Raw genomic sequence first — 23,096 nt, 5'->3', positions numbered from 1 at the left:
CGGTCTGATGTGATGATAGGCTTGAACGGTGATTTCAAGAGAGAACTTGTGAATCGTGATCGGTGGCGTCTGGATCACGAGATCCCATCTACCAGGTGAAATTTCGAAAGGCGAACTCTGTACCGTAACGAGCAAAGGTCCCGTGCAACGCAGGGGCCGATGAACGTTCAACGTTCAACGTTAAATGTTGCCTCGAGTCAACTTTATCGTACCAGAACCTTGTCAAAGGATGATGACTTGGTTCGCTGAGGTTGCCGGTCTGGTGAGTCTTGTCGGGTGCCACCAGACTGATAGATAGTACTGAGTGATCCTTAGCGTTGACTGGTGAGGGATGGGTCCAACACACAGCTTCAGCGACACTCTGATGTGCACCACAGTGGCCCTAGAATGTACGACCTGTGCATCGGCATTTATCACGGGAATGATTCCACTCTAATAATTGTTCCGGCATGGGTATCTAAGGAGCTCGAAAGAAGATCTGGTGTTCTGCTGAAGCCCTTCAAAGTTGCGCGACGAACCAACACAATCTGACACTCGACTTCTGCTGTGTCTGGTCGGCTACGAAGTGCTAATATATTGTGAGTCATTTGTCTTCGCGTAGTGATGCCTAGATCGTGACATTGCATGATTTCGTATCATTCAGCGTGGGGACGCATTGGCTCCCACTTGCTCCAATTCTCTGAAATACAGGCTCCGCGAGTCCGCAAGTTGCAGGGGTCAGCCCAATGCATTCCAAATTCCTGGCATGAACATATTAGCCCGTATGTTTATTCCCACGGAGAAAATACAGCCTCCTTGGAGGTCCTGATAGCTGGCCTGTCGTGATTGGCTCTACACGCCGCATCTAAACACCAATTTTATATAGCTCTGGCCTCTGGATTTTCCCTCGTCCCTACTCGCACACTGCAGAAGATGCAGTCCACGACCGCCGCGGATTTCCTCAGATTGGTACAAATTGCTCGTTTAACTCGAATGTGTCAACGTGAGTGGCTTGCGTTGTGTCTGCGAAGATATATTTTTACTGAACGTATTTGCCAGTAGTCCCCTCGGTCGTTATGGTATATGACTATTGTAAGCACAAGCTTTTGAGACTGTCCGCGTTACTCACGGAACATGCAGTGATTAGCGTTGATCAAGAGGTACCGGTTCTCCAGTTACATAAAGTTGTTTGCAATTGCAATGGTGACTCTTGATTTTCAATGCTTTCGAAGGTTGAACAGATATGGGTAAGCTCTCCACAAAACTAACCTTGCTGCAAGGATAACCGAATCCTCGTGGCCTATCGTAGAAACGACCCAGGACGACGACCACAATTCTCTATCTCATCGTAAGCGTTCGCTATGTTCAAGGGGGCGTATGTCCTTCTCAGCATGCCGCACAACAGCTGCGATACTTTGGTACTCTGTGTGGTGTGTAAGTTTTTACTCGAGTCCTCATATCATTGTCATGGGTTTTCGAACTGCAATATAGGTTCAACGCTACGGGTCGGTCGAGTCCACTCGGATTCTCGAGACAATTTCAGCTCACCTACTGCTTAGTCTTCTTGTCCGATGTTTCTGAAGAGGTGAGGATCACTTGCGACGTGATGGGCCTTTCTGACTTATCGCGATAGTTGTATGTGATATTCAGGGGCTTAAATCCCTCCTACTGATACCTTATTGTACTCACGCACATCACAGCTGTGAGCTCCACTACTCTTCTGTTAGTGTAATATTTGTCTGATAACTCTGTAGGTAATACTTTCATGATTATGCAAGGTTGGCCCGCCTGTTTTCTAGTATGGCTGGTACAAAGTAAGATTTTTGTATTCACGTCCATGACTATTAATCCACTCATGTCACTCGCCAAGTAATTCTGCAAATGCGTCTCTCCGCATTATACAATCGCTCGCGGAAGGTGTTGTTACTCATGGGGTCTGCGTTCCTAGTTGAAATCCTGGCCATGATCGCAATTCTCATCACTGCGAATCTCACATCTGGAAGTTAGTGTCTAGTCTTTTATCTGTGGCACTGACTTTGAGGCCCCCAATAAGCCAGCAACGAACCCATACCCGGCGTGAAGATCTGTACCAACGAAGACACGTCGAACAGTTTTTATGTCTTTTGGTTACCTATACTATGCTTCGAGTTCCTATTGTGTTCACTCGCTGTTCGGGCAGGCATTCAGAGATCGAGGGATGAGATTAGTTTTATGGCCCTCTCCAACAGAGTGTTTCTTTTTGATGTTCTGATCAAGGGCAACGTGGGGTATTTCCTAGTGTGAGTGACCATACCCCATATACAATGGCGCTCATTAGCTTTCACAGCATTTTCTTGGTGGGTGTTATGAATGCGGTTATGTGGGGCGTATTATCTGTACGTGGTTTCTTCCAGCTCTTGGATCAAACTCACTACGCAACGGGTTCTAGCCAGAGTGGGTTGAGATACCTGAAGGTTTCCCACACGCCGTAGCTGTTATCGCTGGCTGTCGGTTGATTTTACACATACGGCACGCAGCAACTCCCACTTCGGAGGACACACTCCAGGGGTCGCTCGCCTTTGAGTACCCCTTGCAGCAAAGATCTGCTATCAGCGCGCGTATTGCGTAGTACAGGACCCCTGACGGAAGAGAACCCACTATCGGGATACTTCTGTCGATACCCTAGCAAAGTACATAGTATATATCGACCAATTTACGAACGATACCCCGGGACAAAAAAGCATCACTTGGATGTTTAGGCACAACTACCCAAGGACACTGCTCTCTGACAACATTTATAAGGTGTCATGCTTTGGTGCCTATGGGAACGAGTCGATCAAGCGAATACTGCAAGTTCTGAGTATTAAGTAACGCATGTCTACCAACAATTGTACATGGTGGATTTCAAACAGGTCATCAATGGCCCTCGCCATGAATCCAGAGGTGCCCGATAGCCAAAACCAGCACGTCGAGAAGCGTATGAGTCACATTAATGCAAGTGTACAAGCTTCACCTCGTATCTACATACATACACTATCTCCATCATAGCACGCAGACCCCACTCCGCCCCAAATAACAAGTTCATAGATCAATCAGCAACTCCTCCCGTCGATCTTGTCCGGGAAGGCCCGCAGGCACAGAAGGCCCATACATATTAAAAGTCTGGGGATTACTCGTCGGTGCTACCGGGAATTGTGGTAGAGTAGGTGATTGCATCTGTTGTGGTGATTGCACTTGAGGCGGTGGCTGAGAACGCAAGACCGTTTGAGGTTGAGGTTGGGGCTGTAATTGATGTCGTGCAGGCTGAGCATGCGACTGCGTACGCGTGTGCGCAACCGAAGGAAATCGCGACATACTCCCACCCACCGGAGACACTGCACGCGGTGCAGAGACGGTGTTACGTCTAGCAAGTGCGGGTGATGATGGTGACGGTGGTGGCTGTGGGACCTGCGAGGATAGCTGCGAGGACTGCGGCTGTGACAAAGGTTCAGTTTTGGAAGTAGGCAGCGCGGCAGCAGGCGCCGTAGTGGGAGGTGGCGGCGGAGGGGCATACGTTTGGGAGGGCGGTACGAATTGTGGTATTGAGACGGAAGGAGGCTGGGTAGCAGGTGGACTTTGCATCGGCGAAGGCTGTACGAATGGTGAAGAAACAGGAGGATGAAAACCGTGCGATGAACCCGAAGGTCCAGCTTGTATTGGTGAACCGTGCTGCTGTAACGGAAGACCCGGTGACGAAATGGTGGCGAATGGGGTGTGGAAAGGTTGGGGTGCCTGAGTAACAGCAGACGTTTGTGGTCCTTGTGGCGTATATGTCATCACAGGTACAGGGGTCGGCGTCCATTGTGTATCTGGGGGTCCATCTCGCGGCAGCGTCTGCGCCTGCGGGATCGTAGCCCGCCGCCAGGGCTGAGAAATTTGCTCGGTGAGAAGTTTGTCATAGAGTTTAACAGCTTGCGAGAGCTTATCGTGCATCTCAGAAAGGAGTTCTGGAAATTCCAAGTCAGTTTGGGCCCAAGTAAGGGGCCCGTGTGAAGGGACTCACGTTCTTTCCTCCCAGTGTCGTCGAGGCTTATTGCTAACTTGGGTCTTAGCGCGTTCGCTTTGTCATATAATTCATTCACGGCAGGATATCGTGACATATCCTTATCACCCTGCACTTGAACCTGCTCGACGGTCTGACTGAACGTGAGGACGGCGTCTGCTTCCAAAGGCTCGAGATCATAGTTGGGTAATTTTGGTACAGACGGAGTGGGTGTAGCAGTGGGTGGATTGGACTGGGATAGTCTTGCGTTCGTGTATGATGAGGGCGAGTCTTCGGCTGCTTGGACTTCCACAGGAGCACTTGGTTTCGGCATGTTTTCTTCGCGAAGACTGGCCTCTATGGCAGCACGCAAATCCGGGTCGTCTACGTCATCTATAGGAGCTGGCCGATTTGGGCGGGTGCTATGGTCAACCGTAGGTGGCTCGGATGATCCTTTCCAAGGGGGCTGGTAAGGTACATAACCCGGACGCTGGTGTCGATTGACGCCAACTTCTTCCAGTGACAGTTGAATAGCTCGCTGGAGTTCAGCATCGGCGAGGTCACGAGCGCTACGAGGACTGTGAACGCTGGCAGAGTGCCGGTGACTGTGGGTCATGGCGTCCAACGTCCGTAAGTTTAACAGCAAGATACTTACATTCTTTCAGATTTCTTGGTGAGTTTTGCATGGCATCCGTCGCATACTCTGACGGCTTGTGTTATACCGAAATGTGGAAGAGGAAGCGTCTTGGCGGAACACTGTTGGTCAAACACTTGGCCACAATTTCGACAGTGATGTTTCCGGTTTGTAAAGGTGAAGTAGGCCCGACATCGTAAGCAACGGTCAGAATCGATCCACTCTGGCGCAGTGGTCGTGTCTACCATAGCAGAGTTTGCAAGGGCGAGGTCTTTGGGAGGAAATTGAAAACCTGATAACGCGGTCATGTCATGAGTCAATTCAGCGTTCGCTACGAACGCACCCTCGCTCTTAAGTGCCTTATATACCTGGCCCATATAGCTAAGCGAAGGTTTTCCCTCAAACGCAAGTGCCCAATTCTGAATATATTTGAGGATACCGGCTTTGACGAGGTAGTTGACGGCGGGAACCTTGAGGATGGATACGAGATTATCAACGAATTCTCTGGATGCAATCTCAACAAGAAAATGGTCGCCGCCGTTCTTGACGCAGGTATCTGTCAACTGCGGAGGAGTGTTACCTTGTAATCACCGGGGGCCGACGTGAAGCGCTTACGCTAAGAGCAAGCAACTGGACATTGGGGTTCTTGTGGTCGAGTCGGCGCTTCAACGAGCGCATGGCGTCCTTTGCTGGCGCAGACTTTGAACGAATCTGATCGCATATTTCAAGGTTCAGGGCCACGTCCTCAGACCCAGAGGGAATAAGTTCCGAGGTCGCCTTCTCTGAGGGGACGACATGCCTGTCAGCTACCGACTGCCCGTACACAATGATTGGCTCACCGATGGCATCGTCGAGTTGCGACGTTCCCCATAGCCAGCTGGTCAGTGAAGCCATGAATGATACTCGTCAGACTCGAGAACGGTGCTGACCAAATGCCGTGATGACAAAGCTCCACGTTTTCACTCTCCGACTGGAATCACCCTCGCAAGGAGTGCAACACCTGCCCTGGTGGCCGAACTGGCTCTAAATCACTCCTACTAGTCTTTTGTTTTCCGGTAGGCGCAAGTGATTCTGAACATGCTTTGCAGCTGACTCTGCCATTGGCTTAACAAGGCCGACTGTCATATTTGTGACGGGGTGTGTGACAGCTGTGACTTGGGTTCAATTGAAGCGGAGTTGGAAGGCGAGACCCACCACGGGTTGTTTTCCTACAACCATCGTCGCTGCTGCCAGACTCGACGTCGAAGCTCAGGACAACACTAAGGCGACTGTTTCGAGGCCCTTATAGCCAACCGGAGCCGTTGCAACCGCATCGTCTCGCTTTTTCACTCGTCTTTCGGTCTTTTTTTCGTCTTTTCGGTAGCCCAAACATCGGCTCACATCCCAATCCGCGTACTTCACTGCTCGCGTCTCTATTCTCGAAGAAATGCTAGGTCACCAGTTCGCGTACTCCGCTGCTCCTGTCCGGAAAGTAAAGGAGGTCCAATTTGGCATCCTCTCACCCGAGGAAATTGTCGGTGGCATCGTCGCTCCCTTCTCAAATTCTCGCTTACAAATTCACCCTTCACCTTGCAGAAAGCCTACTCTGTGGCCAAAATTGAACATCCAGAGGTTATGGACGAGGCATCCCACAAGCCCAAATTGGGCGGTTTGATGGATCCTCGCATGGGCACAATTGATAGAAACTTCAAGTGCCAAACTTGTGGGGAAGGCATGTCGGAGTGTCCCGGCCATTTTGGTCACATAGAATTGGCAAGGCCTGTATTCCATCCTGGTGCGTTGACATGTGACCTGTCCTACCATCCTTCCATGCGCTTATCTCTCCAAAGGCTTCATCGTGAAAGTGAAAAAAGTCCTGGAGTGTATTTGTGTAAACTGTGGAAAACTAAAGGCTGATATCGTGAGTCACATCTAACTCTACTCGTTTTGCACCCCACCTCCCAATTTTCTGGGGGCTCTCTCCATAATCCATTGGAGAACCCCAAGCCCGCACCGCGGCAGTCCCTCGTACATCGAGGCGTTTGACCTGCTGTGGCGTGGCAAGCGCGCGTTTTCGGTCGCTTGATCGCCGCGTAAGCCATCCCAAGCGCCCAGTTTTGGTTGGACACGAGGTGCGCGGTGAAATGGGGCGCTGAACGAGGAGTGCGAAAGCGCGATCCAGCGTGTGCTGACGGCACAAGCGCTGGTCACGGCTTTACGGCCTTCCCTGTGACGCAGGGAAATAGCCTATATGGCAGCATTCGTCAATGTCGTGCTTGTCCCCTTGCCTCCTTGTGATGCACTTTTCTCGAAATGGATGTCTTATAGTAGCTGGTCGTCGCAACACACATGCTGATGTTTTTAATTTCACATTTGCCGTTTTGCTACTCTTCTCTCCTCCGCTTCAATACCATATTCGTTCGCGCAGTCCGACCCCAATTTCGCCGACAAGATACGGCATGTCCGGGATCGCAAAGCTCGGATGGCCATCGTCTGGAACCACTGCAAAACAAAGATGATTTGTGAAAGTGACGAACCGCGGGAGGATGGTGTTGAGGCGGATCCTGATGAGCCTAAGAAGGGCCATGGTGGCTGTGGTCACCAACAGCCACAGATCAGGAAGGAAGGCTTGAAGCTTTTCGTCCAATATAAACGCCCGAAGGATGATGACGAGGTTTGTAGCGAGCGGTGCTCGCACCATCAGCCATATTAACGCTTTGCAGGACATCAAGTCGTTGCAGCCTGACAAACGCCTGTTCACGCCGTCGGAGGTGTACACGACGTTCAAGAAAATGTCGGATTCTGATCTCCACTTACTTGGTCTCTCCGATGAGTATGCACGGCCGGAGTGGATGATCATCACTGTATTACCGGTCCCACCTCCACCTGTCCGCCCGAGTATAGCTGTCGACGGCGGTGCTATGAGGAGTGAAGACGATCTGACGTACAAGTTGGGTGACATCATTAAGGCCTCTGCCAGCGTTCGGCGGTGTGAGCAGGAAGGTGCACCTGCTCACGTCATAACGGAGTTTGAACAGCTGTTGCAGGTAAGTACCGCACTGTATTCTTTCCCTACCTACTCATCCCTCTTGGTAGTTCCACGTTGCGACCTACATGGATAATGATATTGCTGGTATCCCTCAAGCACTGCAGAAGTCAGGCCGACCTGTGAAAGCCATCCGGGCACGACTAAAGGGCAAGGAAGGACGCTTACGTGGTAACTTGATGGGTAAACGTGTAGACTTCTCCGCACGCACGGTCATCACAGGTGACCCAAACTTGGAACTGGACGAAGTGGGCGTTCCCATAAGTATAGCTATGAATCTTACGTTCCCCGAACGAGGCGCGTATCAACAGGTGGTGGTGGGTTTTGTTGCTAACATCTTTCTGTGTAGTGACACCGTACAACATTGCTTACCTGCAAGAACTCGTTCGGAATGGGCCCTCGACTTATCCGGGCGCAAGATACGTCGTTAGAGATACTGGAGAACGTATCGACTTGCGATACAACAAGCGTGCCGATGCGTTTCTCCAATACGGTTGGATAGTAGAACGACATCTGAAGGACGGAGAGTCAGTCATATCCTCAACTTTCTATGTTCGAAACACTGATGATGCATTCACAGTTTCGTTCTTTTCAATCGCCAGCCGAGTTTGCATAAAATGAGCATGATGAGTCACCGGGTGAAGCTGATGCCCTATTCGAGTAAGTCCTTAGCTTGCTTAGAGTCCCTTACGCTGATAAGCTTTCCAGCCTTCCGCCTGAACCTCTCTGTGACGCCCCCTTATAATGCCGATTTTGATGGTGACGAGATGAACATGCAGTAAGTCCAAGATTGTTGCTTACCAGTTGCATGTTCATAATCATTGTTTAGTATACCACAGTCAGAGGAGACTCGCGCAGAACTATCACAGATTGCGTGGGTACCCCTGCAGGTCCGTGCCCTCCTTCTGTGCTCTATTCTTCGTCGCTGATGCCGTTTGGATTAGATCATTTCGCCACAAGCTAACAAACCTGTTATGGGTATCGTGCAAGATACGCTATGTGGTATCCGCAAGTTCACGCTACGGGACACGTTCCTTGACTGGAACCAAGTTCAAAACATTCTCCTCTGGGTCCCTGATTGGGATGGTCATGTCCCGCCGCCAGCCATTATCAAGCCCAAACCTCTTTGGACGGGTAAACAAATTCTGAGCATGGTCATTCCACGCGGCATCAATATTCATCGTGCACCGGACCAGAAAACATCGAATCCAGTCTTCGACGATGGCATGCTGGTCGAAAACGGTGAAATTCTATATGGCATCGTTGACAAAAAGACGGTTGGCGCGACTCAGGGCGGTCTCATACATGTCGTCTTCCGCGAGAAAGGTCCCGAGGCCACGCGTCAGGTCTTCACTGGCATTCAGATGGTCGTCAACTACTGGCTCTTCCATAACGGTTTCAGTATCGGTATCGGTGATACTATTGCTGGACCGAAAGTGATGAGCTTTATCACCGAAAAAATTGCGGAGAAGAAGCAAAGGGTGCAGGAGATCATTGATGACGCGTATCATGACCGCTTGAAGGCCATGCCCGGTATGACTATCCGAGAATCCTTTGAAAGTATGGTCGAGCGTGAACTTAACCTTGCCCGTGACCATTCTGGCCGATACGCGCAGGAGCATTTGAAGGAGGACAACAATGTCAAGCAGATGGTCACTGCAGGGTCCAAAGGTTCTTATATCAACGTCTCGCAGATGTCCGTCTGTGTCGGGCAGCAGAGTGTAGAAGGAAAGCGTATACCATTCGGCTTTCGCCATCGGACGCTACCCCACTTTAACAAGGATGACTTCAGTCCAGAGGCGAGGGGATTCGTGGAGAACTCGTACCTGCGCGGTCTGACCCCGCAGGAATTCTTTTTCCATGCGATGGCTGGTCGAGAAGGTCTTATCGATACCGCCGTCAAAACGGCGGAGACAGGTTATATCCAACGACGTCTCGTCAAGGCCCTGGAGGACGTTATGGTCTGCTATGACGGTACGGTGCGCAATTCGCTGGGCGACCTCATCCAGTTTATATACGGAGAAGATGGGATGGATGGTGCATTCATCGAGCGCCAGAGGATCGATACGTTCGGACTCAGTGACCGGGAATTCGAACATAAATACCGTGTTGACGTAACCGACAAGGAGGGCGGCTTCCTTCCCGGAGTTCTGCAGATCGGTATCGACGACAGCTCCTTGGAGTTGCAAGGGAAGCTTGACGAAGAATATGCTCGCCTCATACAGGATCGTCGCGAATTGCGGTCATTCATTTTCCCTCGCGCAGACAGCCTAACTCCCCATTACATGCCTGTTAATTTGCAGCGTATCATTCAAAATGCCGTTCAGATCTTTCACATCGACCGCCGCAAGCCCAGCGACCTCGAGCCAGCCTACATCGTCGACGCAGTTCACCAACTCACGGAGAGGCTCTTGGCTGTGCTGGGTGACGATGAACTTAGTAGGGAAGCGCAGGCGAACGCTTCACTGACCTTCCGCATGCACGTACGAGCCACACTCGCTACCCGCCGCGTACTGGAAGAGTTCCACCTCAACCGCGAAGCGTTTGAGTGGGTGTTGGGCGAGATTGAGGCGAAGTTCAACCAATCTCTCGTTAACCCTGGAGAGATGTGCGGTACTCTTGCCGCCCAATCTATTGGTGAACCAGCCACTCAAATGACTCTTAACACCTTCCACTACGCCGGTGTATCCAGCAAAAATGTCACACTCGGTGTGCCTCGTCTGAAAGAAATCATTAACGTCGCTACCAATATCAAAACGCCCTCGCTTTCTGTGTATTTGGAATCCGATATGGCCCAGGACAGGATGTTAGCGAAGAACGTGCAGCAAGAACTCGCTTACACATCGCTTCGGACTGTCACCGCCGCAGTCGAGATTTGGTACGACCCCGACCCTACGTCCACCATTATCGAAGAAGACTCCGTGTTCGTTGAATCTTTCTTCGCCATTCCAGATGAGGAAATCGAGTCGAAGCTCCATCTTCAGTCACCATGGCTTCTTCGGCTGGTACTCGATCGTGCGAGAATGATTGATCGAAAACTTACCATGGCATATGTTGCCGGTCGTATCGCTGAGAGCTTCAAGACGGATCTTTTCGTCATTTGGAGCGAAGACAATTCGGAGAAATTGGTTGTTCGTTGTCGTGTGTTAGGTGGTGGGGACAAGGATGATGATGGGCAGGGTACAGTCGAAGAAGACGTCTTCCTCCGCCAACTGGAGAACACAATGTTGAACTCGGTCAGCCTGCGCGGTGTACCTGGTGTCCATCGAGTATTCTTGTTGGAGCACGATAAGGTGTATGCCAATGATGAGGGGAGCATCAAGACGAAGAAAGAGTGGGTCTTGGAGACTGATGGTGTCAACTTGAAGGCGGTGATGTGTGTTCCTGGTGTCGACTTTACTCGCACGTACTCCAACAGCTGTGTGGAGATTTTCAACATACTCGGGATTGAAGCCGCGCGCGCAGCGATCATGAAGGAGTTGCGAGGAGTCATCGAATTCGACGGTTCATACGTCAACTACCGCCACCTGGCGTTGCTTTGCGACCTTATGACCCATCGCGGAACGCTCATGGCAATCACTCGTCACGGCATTAACCGTGCTGACACTGGTGCCCTGATGCGCTGCTCGTTTGAGGAAACGGTGGAGATTCTGATGGAAGCCGCTGCCGTTGGTGAAAAGGATGATTGTCACGGTATCGCGGAAAATGTTATGTTCGGCCAGCTTGCGCCTATGGGTACAGGTGCCTTCGACGTCGCACTAGACATCGACATGCTAAAAGACGCCATCGTCGATCATCGTCTCCCAGTGCAAAATATCCTTGCTGCACACGCGGACGGCGGCATGACACCAGGCCAAGTAGCGATGACGCCGTATGACACGAACTCCCCCGCATGGTCGGAGAGTAACTTCAAGGGCGAGTCGGCGGCATTCTCACCCCTTGCCGTCAACGGCGGAGAAGATCCTGCCAACTTTTCATTCCTCGGATACGGACAGAGTCCGTTGGGTGCAGGAGGCATGTCGCCCGCCGGCCCTGGGTATAGCCCGAGTTCTCCCAATGCGTACTCGCCTACATCGCCTTACGTCCCTCAATCTCCATACGGTGGAGCGACCTCACCATTCGGTACGTCGCCCTATGCGACGTCCCCGTTCTACGACAGAAGCAGGGGCGCTACATCACCGACATACTCCCCGACATCACCCGCACTCAATCTCACGTCTCCTGGTTACTCGCCGACCAGTCCACGGTATTCACCTACTTCGCCTTCCTTCTCTCCGACGTCACCGCGGTACAGTCCGCAGTCGCCTTCCTTCAGTCCCACATCTCCGCGGTACTCACCGACTAGCCCATCCTTCAGTCCTGCGTCTCCTAGATGTAAGTCACTTTCATCTGTCAGCAAACCGGTCGCTAACTTCACGCCAGATTCTCCTAGTACGACCTTCCACTCTGTCTCAATCATTCTACTGACCATTCCTTTTCTCGTGCCCTCCTTGCCTCAGCTTGTAAGTAATTTAAGTCACTCGCATAGTTATTCACTTACAGTACCCACCGCTCTGCAGCTCCTGCACAAATGTCTCCCTCCTCTCCAAAATACTCGCCCACGTCACCGGTGTCACCGTCCTCGCCAAAATATTGTAAGCGGACTCATTTTCATGCAATCTACATATTAATGCCGCCTTAGCTCCGACTTCTCCAACATATTCTCCAGCCTGTGAGTTATTGTCAATGTTGACCTTGGTTCTACCATATTGACTGCCGATTCTTTCACAGCTCCTGCCTATTGTAAGTGTCTTCCGCATATCAGCAAGGTCACAGCAGTTCATCTCTAGCAGCTCCCGTTTCTCCTGCGTACAGTCCAACATCTCCACAGTGGTCGCCTTCTAGCCCTGCCCAGAATGGCACATCTCACCGCGGTCACTCATACAGTACGTCCCCGTCATGGGAGTAAGTGTGTAGGGGTTTTTCTTTGGCTTGCGCCTGTCTCTTGCTGGACGTCCCCCCGAGTAGCTGGCACGTATCTAGTACGTTTTCGTTGTCATACACCCCATGTAGATTACCGCAATCTTTATTATGCAAGCTAAATAGCAATAATGTTGGTGCTGAGTAGAAAAAGCAGGTCGTGTCTTACATAAACGTCGCCTCCAAGACTTGGTCTCCTAGATCCATCTGCACCAATGGCAGATCCATCAAGCCAATCCAACTATATTTCTGTCGCAATCCGTCATTTGAGCCTCGAATGGTCGCTCGATTTTCCGATCCGCACGATTTGTGGAACGGCGGTATATGAATTAGAAGTGAAGGGGAACGAGGTGGCGGAGGTGATGTGCGTTTGACTACCGTCCCATGATTTCTTGTTTGCACGAGCCATGAACTGGTAGACCTGACCGACGGACACATTGAATGTAGACTGGATACTGCCGATTTAGTCATTGACAGCGTTCATGTAGATGGCAGCTCCGTCGAGGTGGGTTGACCTGGCTCACTCAGATCTCTTCCATTTCGCCATGTGCTAAGACGCTGATCCGAGTATTCACTTTTCTTTCGTGTAGTTCTCTCTCGGAGCCAAACACCCCGTCATGGGATCGGCTCTTCACATCCCCATTCTGCACCCCGCAATCAAGGGTGGAAGCGTGAAGCTTGCAATCAAGTACGAAACGACGACTGATTGTATGGCGTTGCAATGGCTAGATAAGGAGTACGTATTGCACCTTCCCCTTGGCGTGGCGTTCCTTCATCTGTTCTCCCTCGGGAATAATACTTATTGACCGTGCACCCACCATCTCACCCGCCGAAATGTCCACAAAGACAAACTCAGGGCGGAAAATTCCCGTTCTTATTCAGCCAGTGTCAACCTATATACGCGCGGAGTTTGGTGCCCATTCAGGGTAGGTATCTAACTTCTTGCCTTCATACACATGTTGTTTCTTGTTTTTTATCGTCTGATTCGGGAACTTGAGTCTGTGGAATGCTTACTAGTTTTTTCGGGGACTGAATAAAATCTACAGATACTCCATCGGTCAAATTCGTATGTCTTCATGCTCTCACTTACCACCTATTTCGAAGAGTGACAGCAGGTCCTCACGATATCTGTGTAGACTTACAACGCTCGCGTCACCGCAGTCCTCCCGGTCCTCATGTCCGCGATTCTTATATCCCCTGCATCGACAGGCCCCCCGCACGATGGCAGAAAGATAGGACAAGATAAGGTCACATACGTCTTTCTGCAGGTGGGTATCTGTGTCACCCGTGTCTACTGCAACAACCTCCGTTCTATTCCATCTTGATTTCGACCCGCAGTCCGTTCCGATTCCTTCGTACCTCCTCGCCATCGCGTCTGGGAATCTGCGGTACAGGCCTTTACCGGTGCCGAAAGGGAAAGACTGGACGAGCGGCGTATGGGCAGAAGAAGAACTTGCCGACGCAGCTGAGTGGGAATTTAAAGAAGATACCACGAAGTGCGTCCCCATCTGTCTCTCTGTGGCCTCCTCTGTCGGGATAGCACTTGTGCTCCATTTGGTGGTTAGGCTGACACGGAAGTGCGCATTGGTAGGTTTCTGGAAGCCGAAGAAAAGATAACGGTTCCGTATCGGTTTGGAGTATATGATTTATTGGTCCTTCCGCCATCATTCCCATATGGGGGTATGGTAAGTATCCTTTCACCCTTCGATCTCGACCTGCCCCTACCCGCGTATTGCCCTTCATGACGCTCTCCCACACAGGAAAACGCATGTGTCACGTTCGTTACGCCCAGTACGCACATCCTCTGCGTCGCGCTTCACTCCTGTTTAGACCTTACATGTCATAGCACTGCTCACCGGAGACAGGACCCTGGTCGATGTCGTTGTTCATGAAATCACGCACTCATGGTTCGGAAACGGGATCACGTTAGTGCACTAATCTTCCACTTTTCTCAATTCTGACCGATGATTTCACCTGCCAATCTCCTTGCGACGCCCCTTTTCATGATTTGCCCCCCACCAACCATATCGCTTCGCTACGCCATCCATAAACCAGGCATGCCAACGCCTGCCACTTTTGGCTTAACGAAGGCTGGACGACTTACATCGAACGTTTACTCCAACAAATTCTTCGTACGCCTGCACATCGCGATTTCTCGTTCCTGATCGGATCTAAAATGCTTTACGACGATCTCAAATTGTATGAATCTAGACCAGCATATCAGCGATTGGAGATCGCTTTTGAGCACGGAGAGAATCCAGATGATGCGTATAGTAGTGTGCCATACGAGAAGGGTGCGAATTTCTTGTTGCATATCGGTGAGTATCCTCTAGCGATTAAGATCTTCGACGGGCGAGTTGTACTGAATCCCTCTCTTCCACTTCACTGATTCCAGAGCGCACACTCGGGGGCCTTGACGTATTCCTTCCATACATCAGAAACTACGTGCAGACCTTTATGGGAAAGAGTATCACGACGCAGGAATGGAAGGACCACTTGTATGCTTACTACCGCGAGCACGGGACACGCGACAACGTCGAGGCGCTGGATAGCCTCGACTGGGATGTACGTCATTTGCCCCTCTGTCTATGACTGCTCTTCTGTTCTGTTCTTGTTACCACTGCCATGTTTGTTCTCACACTCCTCAGGCCTGGCTGCATGGCGAAGGCTTGACACTCCCAGTCCCTATCGAATACGACATGACGCTCGCTCGTCAATCCAACGTGCTTGCAGATCGGTGGGATAAAGCGCGTACCTCGATAAACCTTCAAGAACTCTTCGATGCATCAGATTTACAAAAATTAGACGCGAACCAGGTCGGTAAGTATCTAGTTTGCAATCATATTTTCTTATCTTCCATCAATCTAACCACTTCTTACACTAGTCGTCTTCCTCGAACGCCTCCAGTCCTACGCTGCTCTTCCCAAATCTCATATCAATTTCCTGGGATCAACGTACTCATTTGCCACAACGCCCAATGCCGAAATTCGTCTCCGGTTTTACCAAGTCGCTCTGTTAGATCCTCAGTCAGACGCTGCAAGGGAGTATGCCGTAGATGCCGCCGCATGGGTTGTCGGCCGGGAGACCACGAGGGGCCAGAGCGAGGAAGGAAGGAAGGGGGTTGTCAAAGGTCGCATGAAGTTCTGCAGACCAATATTTAGGGCGTTGTATGCTGTTGATGCGGAGTTGGCGTTGGGGACATATCGACGGCACAAACTTGCCTTTCATCCGATTGCGAGGAATTTGATTGAGAAGGTGAGAACTAATGGTGCTTGTACGGTTGTATTGATTATTGATCATTAATGGGGATGGTTGTAGGATTTGGGCTTGATCTCGACAGACGTCATCGCCAACATAGCAAATTAAGCATGCGGTTCATAGGGGATGTAGACAGTTAGAACGAACAGTAGATGGCTCACAAACAAAGAAGAAAATGCGTTCACATTGATATAACTTGTATATCCTGCATGTACATCAAGAATATGATATTGCACTCTATCCTTGACCGATCTTTTGGTCATTGTTCCATCCTCCTGAGCGCCTGGACTCCACGTATACTGGAACTGTGTGCACGACATGATCAACTTACTTAAAATCCCCCCACAAATCTCCAAACACGTCATCCTTCTTCGATTGGGATAACAGGGACTGTCCTGAGTTCAGAAAGTTGCCACCATTACCCGACCCAAAGATGTCGCCGCTGTTCGTGTCAGTGCTACCGACGTTGGGAATAACACTGGCAGTGGAATCAGAAGAGGAAGCCCATATATTCGCTGCGTTGAATGTTCCGCCAGCTGCAGGAGTAGCCGCAGTATAAGCGCCAGAACCAAATACAGAGGGAGTGCCCGAAGCAGAAGTCCCACCCCAACTCCCATTGGAGTGAACAGGGATCCATCCGGACGAAACGCCCCATGCACCGATACCGCTCCGACCCATCATACTTGTCGCCTGCGGCACATTGGTTGGCTGCGCGCCGACACTGGAACCAGTTGTTACAGTCGCTGGCACGGACGTGGATGAAGGGGTTGCCGAAAAAAGGGATAGAATGTCTTGTTTAACATCTTTGACAGTTGGTGGGGGTGAAGACGCCATTTTAAGGGGTGCAGGAGCATGGAAGTCAAGTGAGAAAAGGTCATCGTTCGACGTCGTAGGTGCTTGTGACTGGGACTGCAACTGAGCTTGGGGTTGGAGCTGGGACTGCCCTTGACCTTGTCCTGTGCGTCCCGCGACGGCCGCCGAAAGAAGTTGACGTGGCTGAGGTTGATTCCTCATATATGTGGGCGCAGTCAGCGAAGGAGATGCAACGCGAGGTGCTGAGATACTGCCAGGGGCGCGGATATGCGTGGGTGCCGAACGCGATGACGATGCGGATGAAGGAGCGACGGAAACAAATTGTTCTAAAGGAGTTGAGCTTCGAGCCGAATGCGGCGCGTCCCCACTCTCAAGGGACGGCGACGGATCTCCTCCGGCTTCAAGTACAGACGGGTCAGAGGGAGGGGGGCCGTCCAGCGCCCATCTTCTCGACTCGTACTTGGAGCGAATGTACGATTCCATCTTGCTGCAATTTGCAGTCAGTATGGGGTCGACACTCCAGCGGTCAAGGATGTTCGATGGGTAGAGGAAGGGGGAAGGGAACGTACTGATCTGGAGGGATATGTCCCGATTTTAGATGGGCTTCCCAATACAAATTTGCACGTCGATTCCCCCATTTTTCAATGGACTGTATATCGAATCAAACAACACCGGCGATTGGTAGGATCGTTAATGACGAGTTTGCCAGCACAGGTTTTAACCGCAATAAGTTTCATCAGAAAGGTCATCAGCATCAGCAACGAAAGCAGGAGTGAAGGAGTGAAAACCATATCCCTCATTTATCTCCTACACTCTTCCCCCACTCGATCCACCGCATGCAACAATGCGAAAACATGAAAGAGATGAAAAGAACACCCCACCCACCTGCATCTGTTCTGGAGTCCACGTATCAAGGTCGATCGACTTGACGCGACTGATGTGCGTGCCCATTCCACGATGGATACCTGAGCAACGGATGCAGAGGAACACGCCTCTGGAAGGTTTGCCAGAATGCACAGTGAGTACACCGCATCGCAAGTCAGAAGTGGACGCACATATTCCACGATGCCCAGCGAGGATCTGTATGGTCGTTGTAAGTAGATACAGAGTCAGCCAACCAGTAGAACGAGTAAGGAGGTCGAAGGGGAGTGTTGGCTCACCGTTCCGCTTACAATCCGCACAGACCTTGTTTTCCTGTCTTTTTACGAGCTCGCGCAGAATTCTAGCATGTCGATCTGTGGTGGCCTTGTCCTGTCTTGACATTCCGGAGTTGTGGTAGGTGCCAAGTGTGTACTTTAGTCTATGGCGTGTTGTATGTATATCGGTACTGAAAAAGCGGTGTAACACGTTGCAAACTTGGCTCCACCCACAACGATGTCGTCGCCGTCAGCAGCACGCGCAGAAGCTCGTCGAAAAGCCATTCTCGGTCGGGGAAGCGACCGTCTCGCAAAACTAACGACGTCCGCGCGAGGAGAAGACGCCTCGTCTTGCATTCAAACAGGTTCGTCTGACACCCCTCGCAATCATACTTGTACCCTATGAATGACAACACCCAGGCATACCCGCACGAACGGGAGCCAGCACGGATTTGGCTTCATTCACAGGCGAAGAAACGCCCCCTCTGCCACATGTCGACGTGTCGCGGACTTCACCATCGCCGCCATCTGTCTCTGGCGCTGCGGCTGCACCCGCCTCCGCAGATCTACAAGACCCATCCGCATGGACGGACAACCAACAGCGACAGTTAATGCAGGCGCTTATGGGTGGTGGAGGTGCACCGCGTACTCCTTTCTCGTTGCCTCACCAGAGCCAACCATCCGCGGATGCCGACCCCATGAACACGTTCCTGGCCCAGCTGGCACAGGCCAACCAAGCGCAAGGACAAAGTTATGGGCCGGCAGCGGCAGCAAAGCCCCCCGTCCCACCGACGCCCCCCTCTCGTTTCCAAAACCTGGTATCTCTGATACACGCGCTATGCATGTGGTTCCTCCTCGGATTCTTCGTGCTCTGGAAGGAACCAGGCGTATACGCTGAGAAGACAGGTGTACATCAAGACGAAATACCGATGTGGAGACGATGGAAAATGCTTGGATATCGTCGCCCTGGAGATGAGGGTGGATGGGGCGTGCAATTGGTGGTGCGTAGAAGCTAGCCCACTCATGGTAGCACAATACATCTAATCAGGTGGTTCCTCAGCCGTTCTTTTGGGCACTGATGACACTAGAAATCATGCTCCACACCATCCGTGTATTCACGGGACATGTACGTCCCCTGTTCACCCCTATATTCCTATTTCCTTACCACATCTAAAAATACAGGCCCAACCCAACCCACCCAAACTGCTTGCCCTTGCAATTCACCACCTCCCACCTCCCATTCCATCGTTGATAATGGACGCCCTGCGGTACCTCCAATTGGGAAACTCATTCGTGGATGACGTCGCTATGATTGTGTTTGGGATTGGCGTGATCGTAATGGCCGCGGGTTGGGCTGCTGCTTAGTGGTTGATTAGGTGCTTATGGTTTGGGTGCCTAGTGGTTGGGCTTAGTTGACTTGGTATTTAATGCTCGTCCATGACATGTAATGACGACAATCACGATATATAAAACGCCACGAAAATCAAGGCAATATGGCAGCGGCGCCCGTCCTCGGTCGATCTGGCGCACCTAACATCTCTTGCACCCTAGCCTCCCTTTCGCTCTCACCCTCTCTCCTTGACACTACACCTCCGGCCTTACCAGCGGAAGAATCCCTCCGCACAGCCCTACTCGCGGCAACCACGCGCTCCCGATCCTCCCCTGGTAAAAGAGGGTGACCAGCTTTCATCGCAGCCGCTCTGTATGCTTTCCATGCGTCCCCACCGGCAATGTCCATGAGCTCCTTGGTAATCGCGGTCGACCATTTGTGAGACATGTCAATGGTTTTAGTGGCACCATTTTCTGTGTACGGGAGTGGGTTGGGAGTACAGGTTGGAGGGACCGATGGGACAACGACGTAAAAAAAACGCGATGGAAACGAAGACTTAGTAGACGTAGCAGTAGTGGAAAGAAGTAAAGATGCTCACCATACTCAACTTCCATCTCCGGCCTCGCGATCCCCCTCGTTACCTCGTCCTGCTGCTCTTCCTGCCCTCGCCCTTCGTGTGTCTGAGTCTTAGTACTACTACCAGCCCTCACGACCTGAATATCCAGCGCAGGATTCGCCCACCGAATCCTTGGCAACTCGTCCTTGACAAAATGTCTGCGCCAAACCGCTGGGTTCGTTCATCACGTCCGTAACAGAGCACCAACGAAAGAAGAAAAGGTCGAATAAGCTAAGACATGACTCACCTCGCACCGACGTGTTCGTCCTTGACCATCCGTAGCCGTACGGCCTTCAGGTTCCTGTCAAGCGCGAGACGCGGTCCAGTGTTGAGGTTCTGCAGGACCTTGGAGAGGTGCGAAGGTGGTATGGGGCGTTTGATCATCGAGTCGAATGGATTTCCTGGGGAACTCCAGCAGACTGGCCGTGGCGAGAGCCGTGTGGTCGACCGTGTGTTACGTAATGTGGTGGTAGAAAATAGAACCCTAACCCTATTGTAGGACCTCAAGTCAATGAACAGTCCATGTGTTTCGAATGCTTTGTTTCTTGGAGGGAAACTATGTACAGTGAGAGAAGAAGATAGAGATGCCTTGGGTTCTAAAATGTACCAGGGCGAAGAGTCTAACAATGGGACTGTGAATTGGGTGGAAACCTGAAGGGTTTTCCAGCCTGGAGGAGGAACTGTATCTGGGGCAAAGAGTGAGCTGTGCCCCTTTGATGAAAGGAGCCCAGCGATGCATACAGCGAAGCTCTTAGCCCTGTGAAAAGGAGATGGGTGCTCACTATTGGATTTCAATGGACTGGTAGCATCGTGTACCTAGTGAAATGTTCGAGTAGAGCTGGGGTGTCATTGAGGTATGGAGCTAGTATCATTGCATGCTGGCATGGGTATAGGGTGAATGAGTCTCCTGCCCACCTGCCAATTGTTTTGACTACATCAAATGGAGTGCCTTGAAGTAAATAGTGTAGGGTTCCTCCTATCCTCAAGCTATGGCCCCTGATGTTTGGGAGATTGTGAGCAGTTGTCAGGGTGTTTATTCACTTGAGTACCTCTGTTTTTGAAAGAGGGTGAAGGCCAGACATGGGGTGTTTCCAGGCAAAAAGATGTGCAGAATCTTTGGCTGGATTGAGATGTAAATGGCATTTGAGAGTGTGGATTGGGTCTGAGATAGCTCCTTGTGGGGGAGCACATTGCACATCCTCACCCTTTGGTGACATTTTTGTCCAGGGGATGTGGAACTTCATAACAGGAAGTCTGCTGAGGTTGTGTAGGTGCTTGACATGGGCTCTGGAGATATGTTTCTCTGGGTTGAATTGTGTAATCACTGGTACAGTGAACTCTCCTGGGTGAGCTACACAGTAGAAAATGACCATTAGGCAAGCAAATATTGCTGCATCTTTCAGGCTTTCTAGATCCATTAAGGAGTGGAAAAGCTCTAGGGTGTTCACATGGAAAGGTTCACAAAGGGCTCATTTGGATGAGGCAGGGGCTAAGTGTGAGGCTCCTTCTAGTATAGCTTGGAGCTCCTCCAGGTTAATGTTCCAGGGTATTCTGTGCAGGAGGTGCCAGGCTTGTAGGCCAGCTGTGAAGTTTGACAGTGCTGAACCTGAATAGGATCCTGCATAGCTGGAGAGGAAGGTGAGCAGGGTGTTCACTGTGATGGGGGCCCTCTGAGATTCTGACATTCTATGGGTGTCACAGAATACATGGTAGGTAAGTAGTCCTGCTCTGTAGGTTTCTTTGGTCTTCTCTGCCCACAACACTCCAATTACTTCAAGGATGCAATCAACTTGTTGATTTGTTATGGTGTGCACACCTTCTTCCTTGGGGAGGCATGTGATTCTTGATTTGGTGGGGGGTGGTTGTCATAGCTGTAGGCATTCTTTGGCTAGGCAATGGGGGCATAGGGGTGAGGGGCATGGGGTTAAGCTTTTTGGAGGATGACGAGCTGCAGGATTGTCAAGTCTATAGAGAGGAATATACTCAGACTTCAAGTTGGTTGAGGCTATACAATTAACTACCTATAGAGAGGAATATACTGTAGGTAGGTAAGTAAGTGTTCCAATATAATGAATGGAAGGAGTCCCACCTCAGACTTCAAGTTGGTTGAAGCTGAGGTACAGTTGGAAAAAATAAACTGCTAAGTGTCCGCTTTTGGATTACATAATGCTGTGCTCGGTGAACCACAACTAAGGTAAAAGTGATAAACTCCAACAAAGCTGGGGTGGTAGGGGGCAGGGAGGGGCCATGGATGCTAGGTAGTTGTTAGATGTCTTGAGTGGAGTGTCAAAGCATTGGCAGATTTCCAAGCTAGTTGTTGAGGAGGGATTGTTGGATGAGACTGTGCTCATCTGCAGCTGCTGCTTGCCTTCATTCCTTTATTTCAAGAGTGATTTGAGTGCAGTCAATGATTTTGGCTGCTGGGGAAGGGTATGCTCCTTCTCTCCTGAGCCATAGCTCAGTAGCATTGGGGGGGGCAGCTGCATCAATGATGGAGGGTTGGATTTGTATGGGGATAGGGATTGGAGGGAGGAGAAGGTCTGGATGTCCATATATTCCCCTTGATAAGGGGTCTGCTGGGTTGGCACCACTGGGGATGTATTTTGTGTGGATTTGATTAATGCAAGGGGACATGGCAATGAATGAATGGATTTGTTTGAAAACTTCATTGACTTGGGTATTGCAATGGTGACTGTTTTGCCATCCTTCGATGACCCTGGTGTTATCTCTGAATGTGATGACTGAGCTGTTGTTTGCAACAATGCAATTGATTGCATAGACCAGAAATTCGAAGGCAATGGCTTTGGCCCATCCAATATCTCTGGTACTGTCTCAACTACTTTCCCAACCTGGGATGAGTCTCCATGCATGCCAGTGCTTGCCAATTTTGATTCCAATGCCAATTTTAGAGCTAGCATCAGAAAAGGCTAGTATGTTGATGAGCTTGCTGGGCAGGGAGATGGAGCATCAGACATTGCCAGATTGTAACTGTTCTGTCCACCAGTTGATGTCATTAGCTACTCTTTTGTCTGCTTGATGGGGCATAAGTGGCTTTGGTGCACTTGTTTTTAGCATGGCCTCAAGGCCAGTTAGGTATGCTCTGCCATGTGGCAGGGCTGCACAGGCATGAAGTAATTTGCCATATAGTTCTTTGATGTCCTGGAGAACATGGGTCAGTCTTTTGTGCCATGCATGGATTGCCTTAAGGTACTTTGTAGTTTTTGTTGGGCTTAGTGAGACACAGTAGTTTTTGAGATCCCATAGAAAGTCTATGTACATTGTAGAGTGGCTAAATGGTTGATCTTTTGATTTCTCCCAAGGGATCCCAAGGTACCTTGATAGTGCA

General features: G+C 50.7%; 7 protein-coding genes across 7 annotated transcripts; 4 read left to right on the top strand and 3 right to left on the bottom strand.

Annotated features, from left to right (window-relative positions):
* Positions 1-352: 352 nt before the first annotated feature.
* Positions 353-2,734, top strand: F5J12DRAFT_470548 (uncharacterized protein). Its single transcript, XM_051739587.1, has 13 exons — positions 353-578; positions 644-761; positions 866-982; positions 1,042-1,071; positions 1,120-1,139; positions 1,212-1,226; positions 1,289-1,327; positions 1,385-1,409; positions 1,758-1,793; positions 1,850-1,981; positions 2,033-2,258; positions 2,306-2,354; positions 2,408-2,734. The coding sequence occupies exons 2-13, from the start codon at positions 746-748 to the stop codon at positions 2,585-2,587; spliced, it is 885 nt and encodes a 294-aa protein (XP_051595390.1). The 5' UTR covers positions 353-578; positions 644-745; the 3' UTR covers positions 2,588-2,734.
* Positions 2,735-2,840: 106 nt separating this feature from the next.
* On the bottom strand, positions 2,841-5,576 carry F5J12DRAFT_861945 (uncharacterized protein). The gene is made up of 6 exons (XM_051746907.1): positions 5,453-5,576; positions 5,229-5,395; positions 4,957-5,176; positions 4,635-4,905; positions 4,001-4,584; positions 2,841-3,944 (listed from the first exon to the last, which is right to left on the bottom strand). Exons 1-6 carry the CDS (start codon positions 5,505-5,507, stop codon positions 3,040-3,042), a joined length of 2,202 nt encoding a protein of 733 aa, XP_051595389.1. The 5' UTR covers positions 5,508-5,576; the 3' UTR covers positions 2,841-3,039.
* Positions 5,577-12,742, top strand: F5J12DRAFT_861939 (DNA-directed RNA polymerase II subunit RPB1). The gene is made up of 16 exons (XM_051746906.1): positions 5,577-5,668; positions 5,727-6,126; positions 6,189-6,387; positions 6,443-6,513; positions 7,021-7,266; positions 7,316-7,639; positions 7,689-7,935; positions 7,988-8,165; positions 8,219-8,298; positions 8,347-8,416; positions 8,468-8,528; positions 8,583-12,012; positions 12,198-12,272; positions 12,320-12,349; positions 12,409-12,420; positions 12,471-12,742. Exons 2-16 carry the CDS (start codon positions 6,040-6,042, stop codon positions 12,584-12,586), a joined length of 5,226 nt encoding a protein of 1,741 aa, XP_051595388.1. The 5' UTR covers positions 5,577-5,668; positions 5,727-6,039; the 3' UTR covers positions 12,587-12,742.
* Positions 12,743-12,812: 70 nt separating this feature from the next.
* On the top strand, positions 12,813-15,900 carry F5J12DRAFT_907526 (peptidase family M1-domain-containing protein; the record flags this gene model as incomplete). The annotated part of the gene is made up of 14 exons (XM_051748949.1): positions 12,813-12,961; positions 13,045-13,102; positions 13,188-13,333; positions 13,444-13,523; positions 13,644-13,663; positions 13,734-13,865; positions 13,936-14,093; positions 14,189-14,282; positions 14,358-14,388; positions 14,444-14,522; positions 14,653-14,915; positions 14,993-15,162; positions 15,246-15,417; positions 15,482-15,900. The coding sequence occupies 14 exons, from the start codon at positions 12,813-12,815 to the stop codon at positions 15,898-15,900; spliced, it is 1,971 nt and encodes a 656-aa protein (XP_051595387.1).
* A 282-nt stretch (positions 15,901-16,182) lies between these two features.
* Positions 16,183-17,931, bottom strand: F5J12DRAFT_727457 (uncharacterized protein; the record flags this gene model as incomplete). Its single annotated transcript, XM_051741805.1, has 6 exons — positions 16,183-17,008; positions 17,048-17,155; positions 17,238-17,317; positions 17,554-17,662; positions 17,724-17,748; positions 17,829-17,931. The coding sequence occupies 6 exons, from the start codon at positions 17,929-17,931 to the stop codon at positions 16,183-16,185; spliced, it is 1,251 nt and encodes a 416-aa protein (XP_051595386.1).
* A 71-nt stretch (positions 17,932-18,002) lies between these two features.
* Positions 18,003-19,374, top strand: F5J12DRAFT_470012 (uncharacterized protein). Its single transcript, XM_051739586.1, has 4 exons — positions 18,003-18,169; positions 18,225-18,805; positions 18,865-18,930; positions 18,987-19,374. The coding sequence occupies exons 1-4, from the start codon at positions 18,043-18,045 to the stop codon at positions 19,167-19,169; spliced, it is 957 nt and encodes a 318-aa protein (XP_051595385.1). The 5' UTR covers positions 18,003-18,042; the 3' UTR covers positions 19,170-19,374.
* F5J12DRAFT_727417 (uncharacterized protein) lies at positions 19,288-20,134 on the bottom strand (the record flags this gene model as incomplete). Its single annotated transcript, XM_051741801.1, has 5 exons — positions 19,288-19,343; positions 19,407-19,607; positions 19,733-19,781; positions 19,845-19,908; positions 19,998-20,134. 5 exons carry the CDS (start codon positions 20,132-20,134, stop codon positions 19,288-19,290), a joined length of 507 nt encoding a protein of 168 aa, XP_051595384.1.
* Positions 20,135-23,096: the final 2,962 nt, after the last annotated feature.

The sequence above is a fragment of the Pisolithus orientalis genome (genome assembly GCF_024613125.1).
Source record: "Pisolithus orientalis strain OTSU chromosome Unknown F5J12scaffold_56, whole genome shotgun sequence".
Classification (NCBI taxonomy): domain Eukaryota; kingdom Fungi; phylum Basidiomycota; class Agaricomycetes; order Boletales; family Pisolithaceae; genus Pisolithus; species Pisolithus orientalis.
Note: the sequence above shows the minus strand (reverse complement) of the source record. Positions and strands in the feature narration are given on the sequence as shown.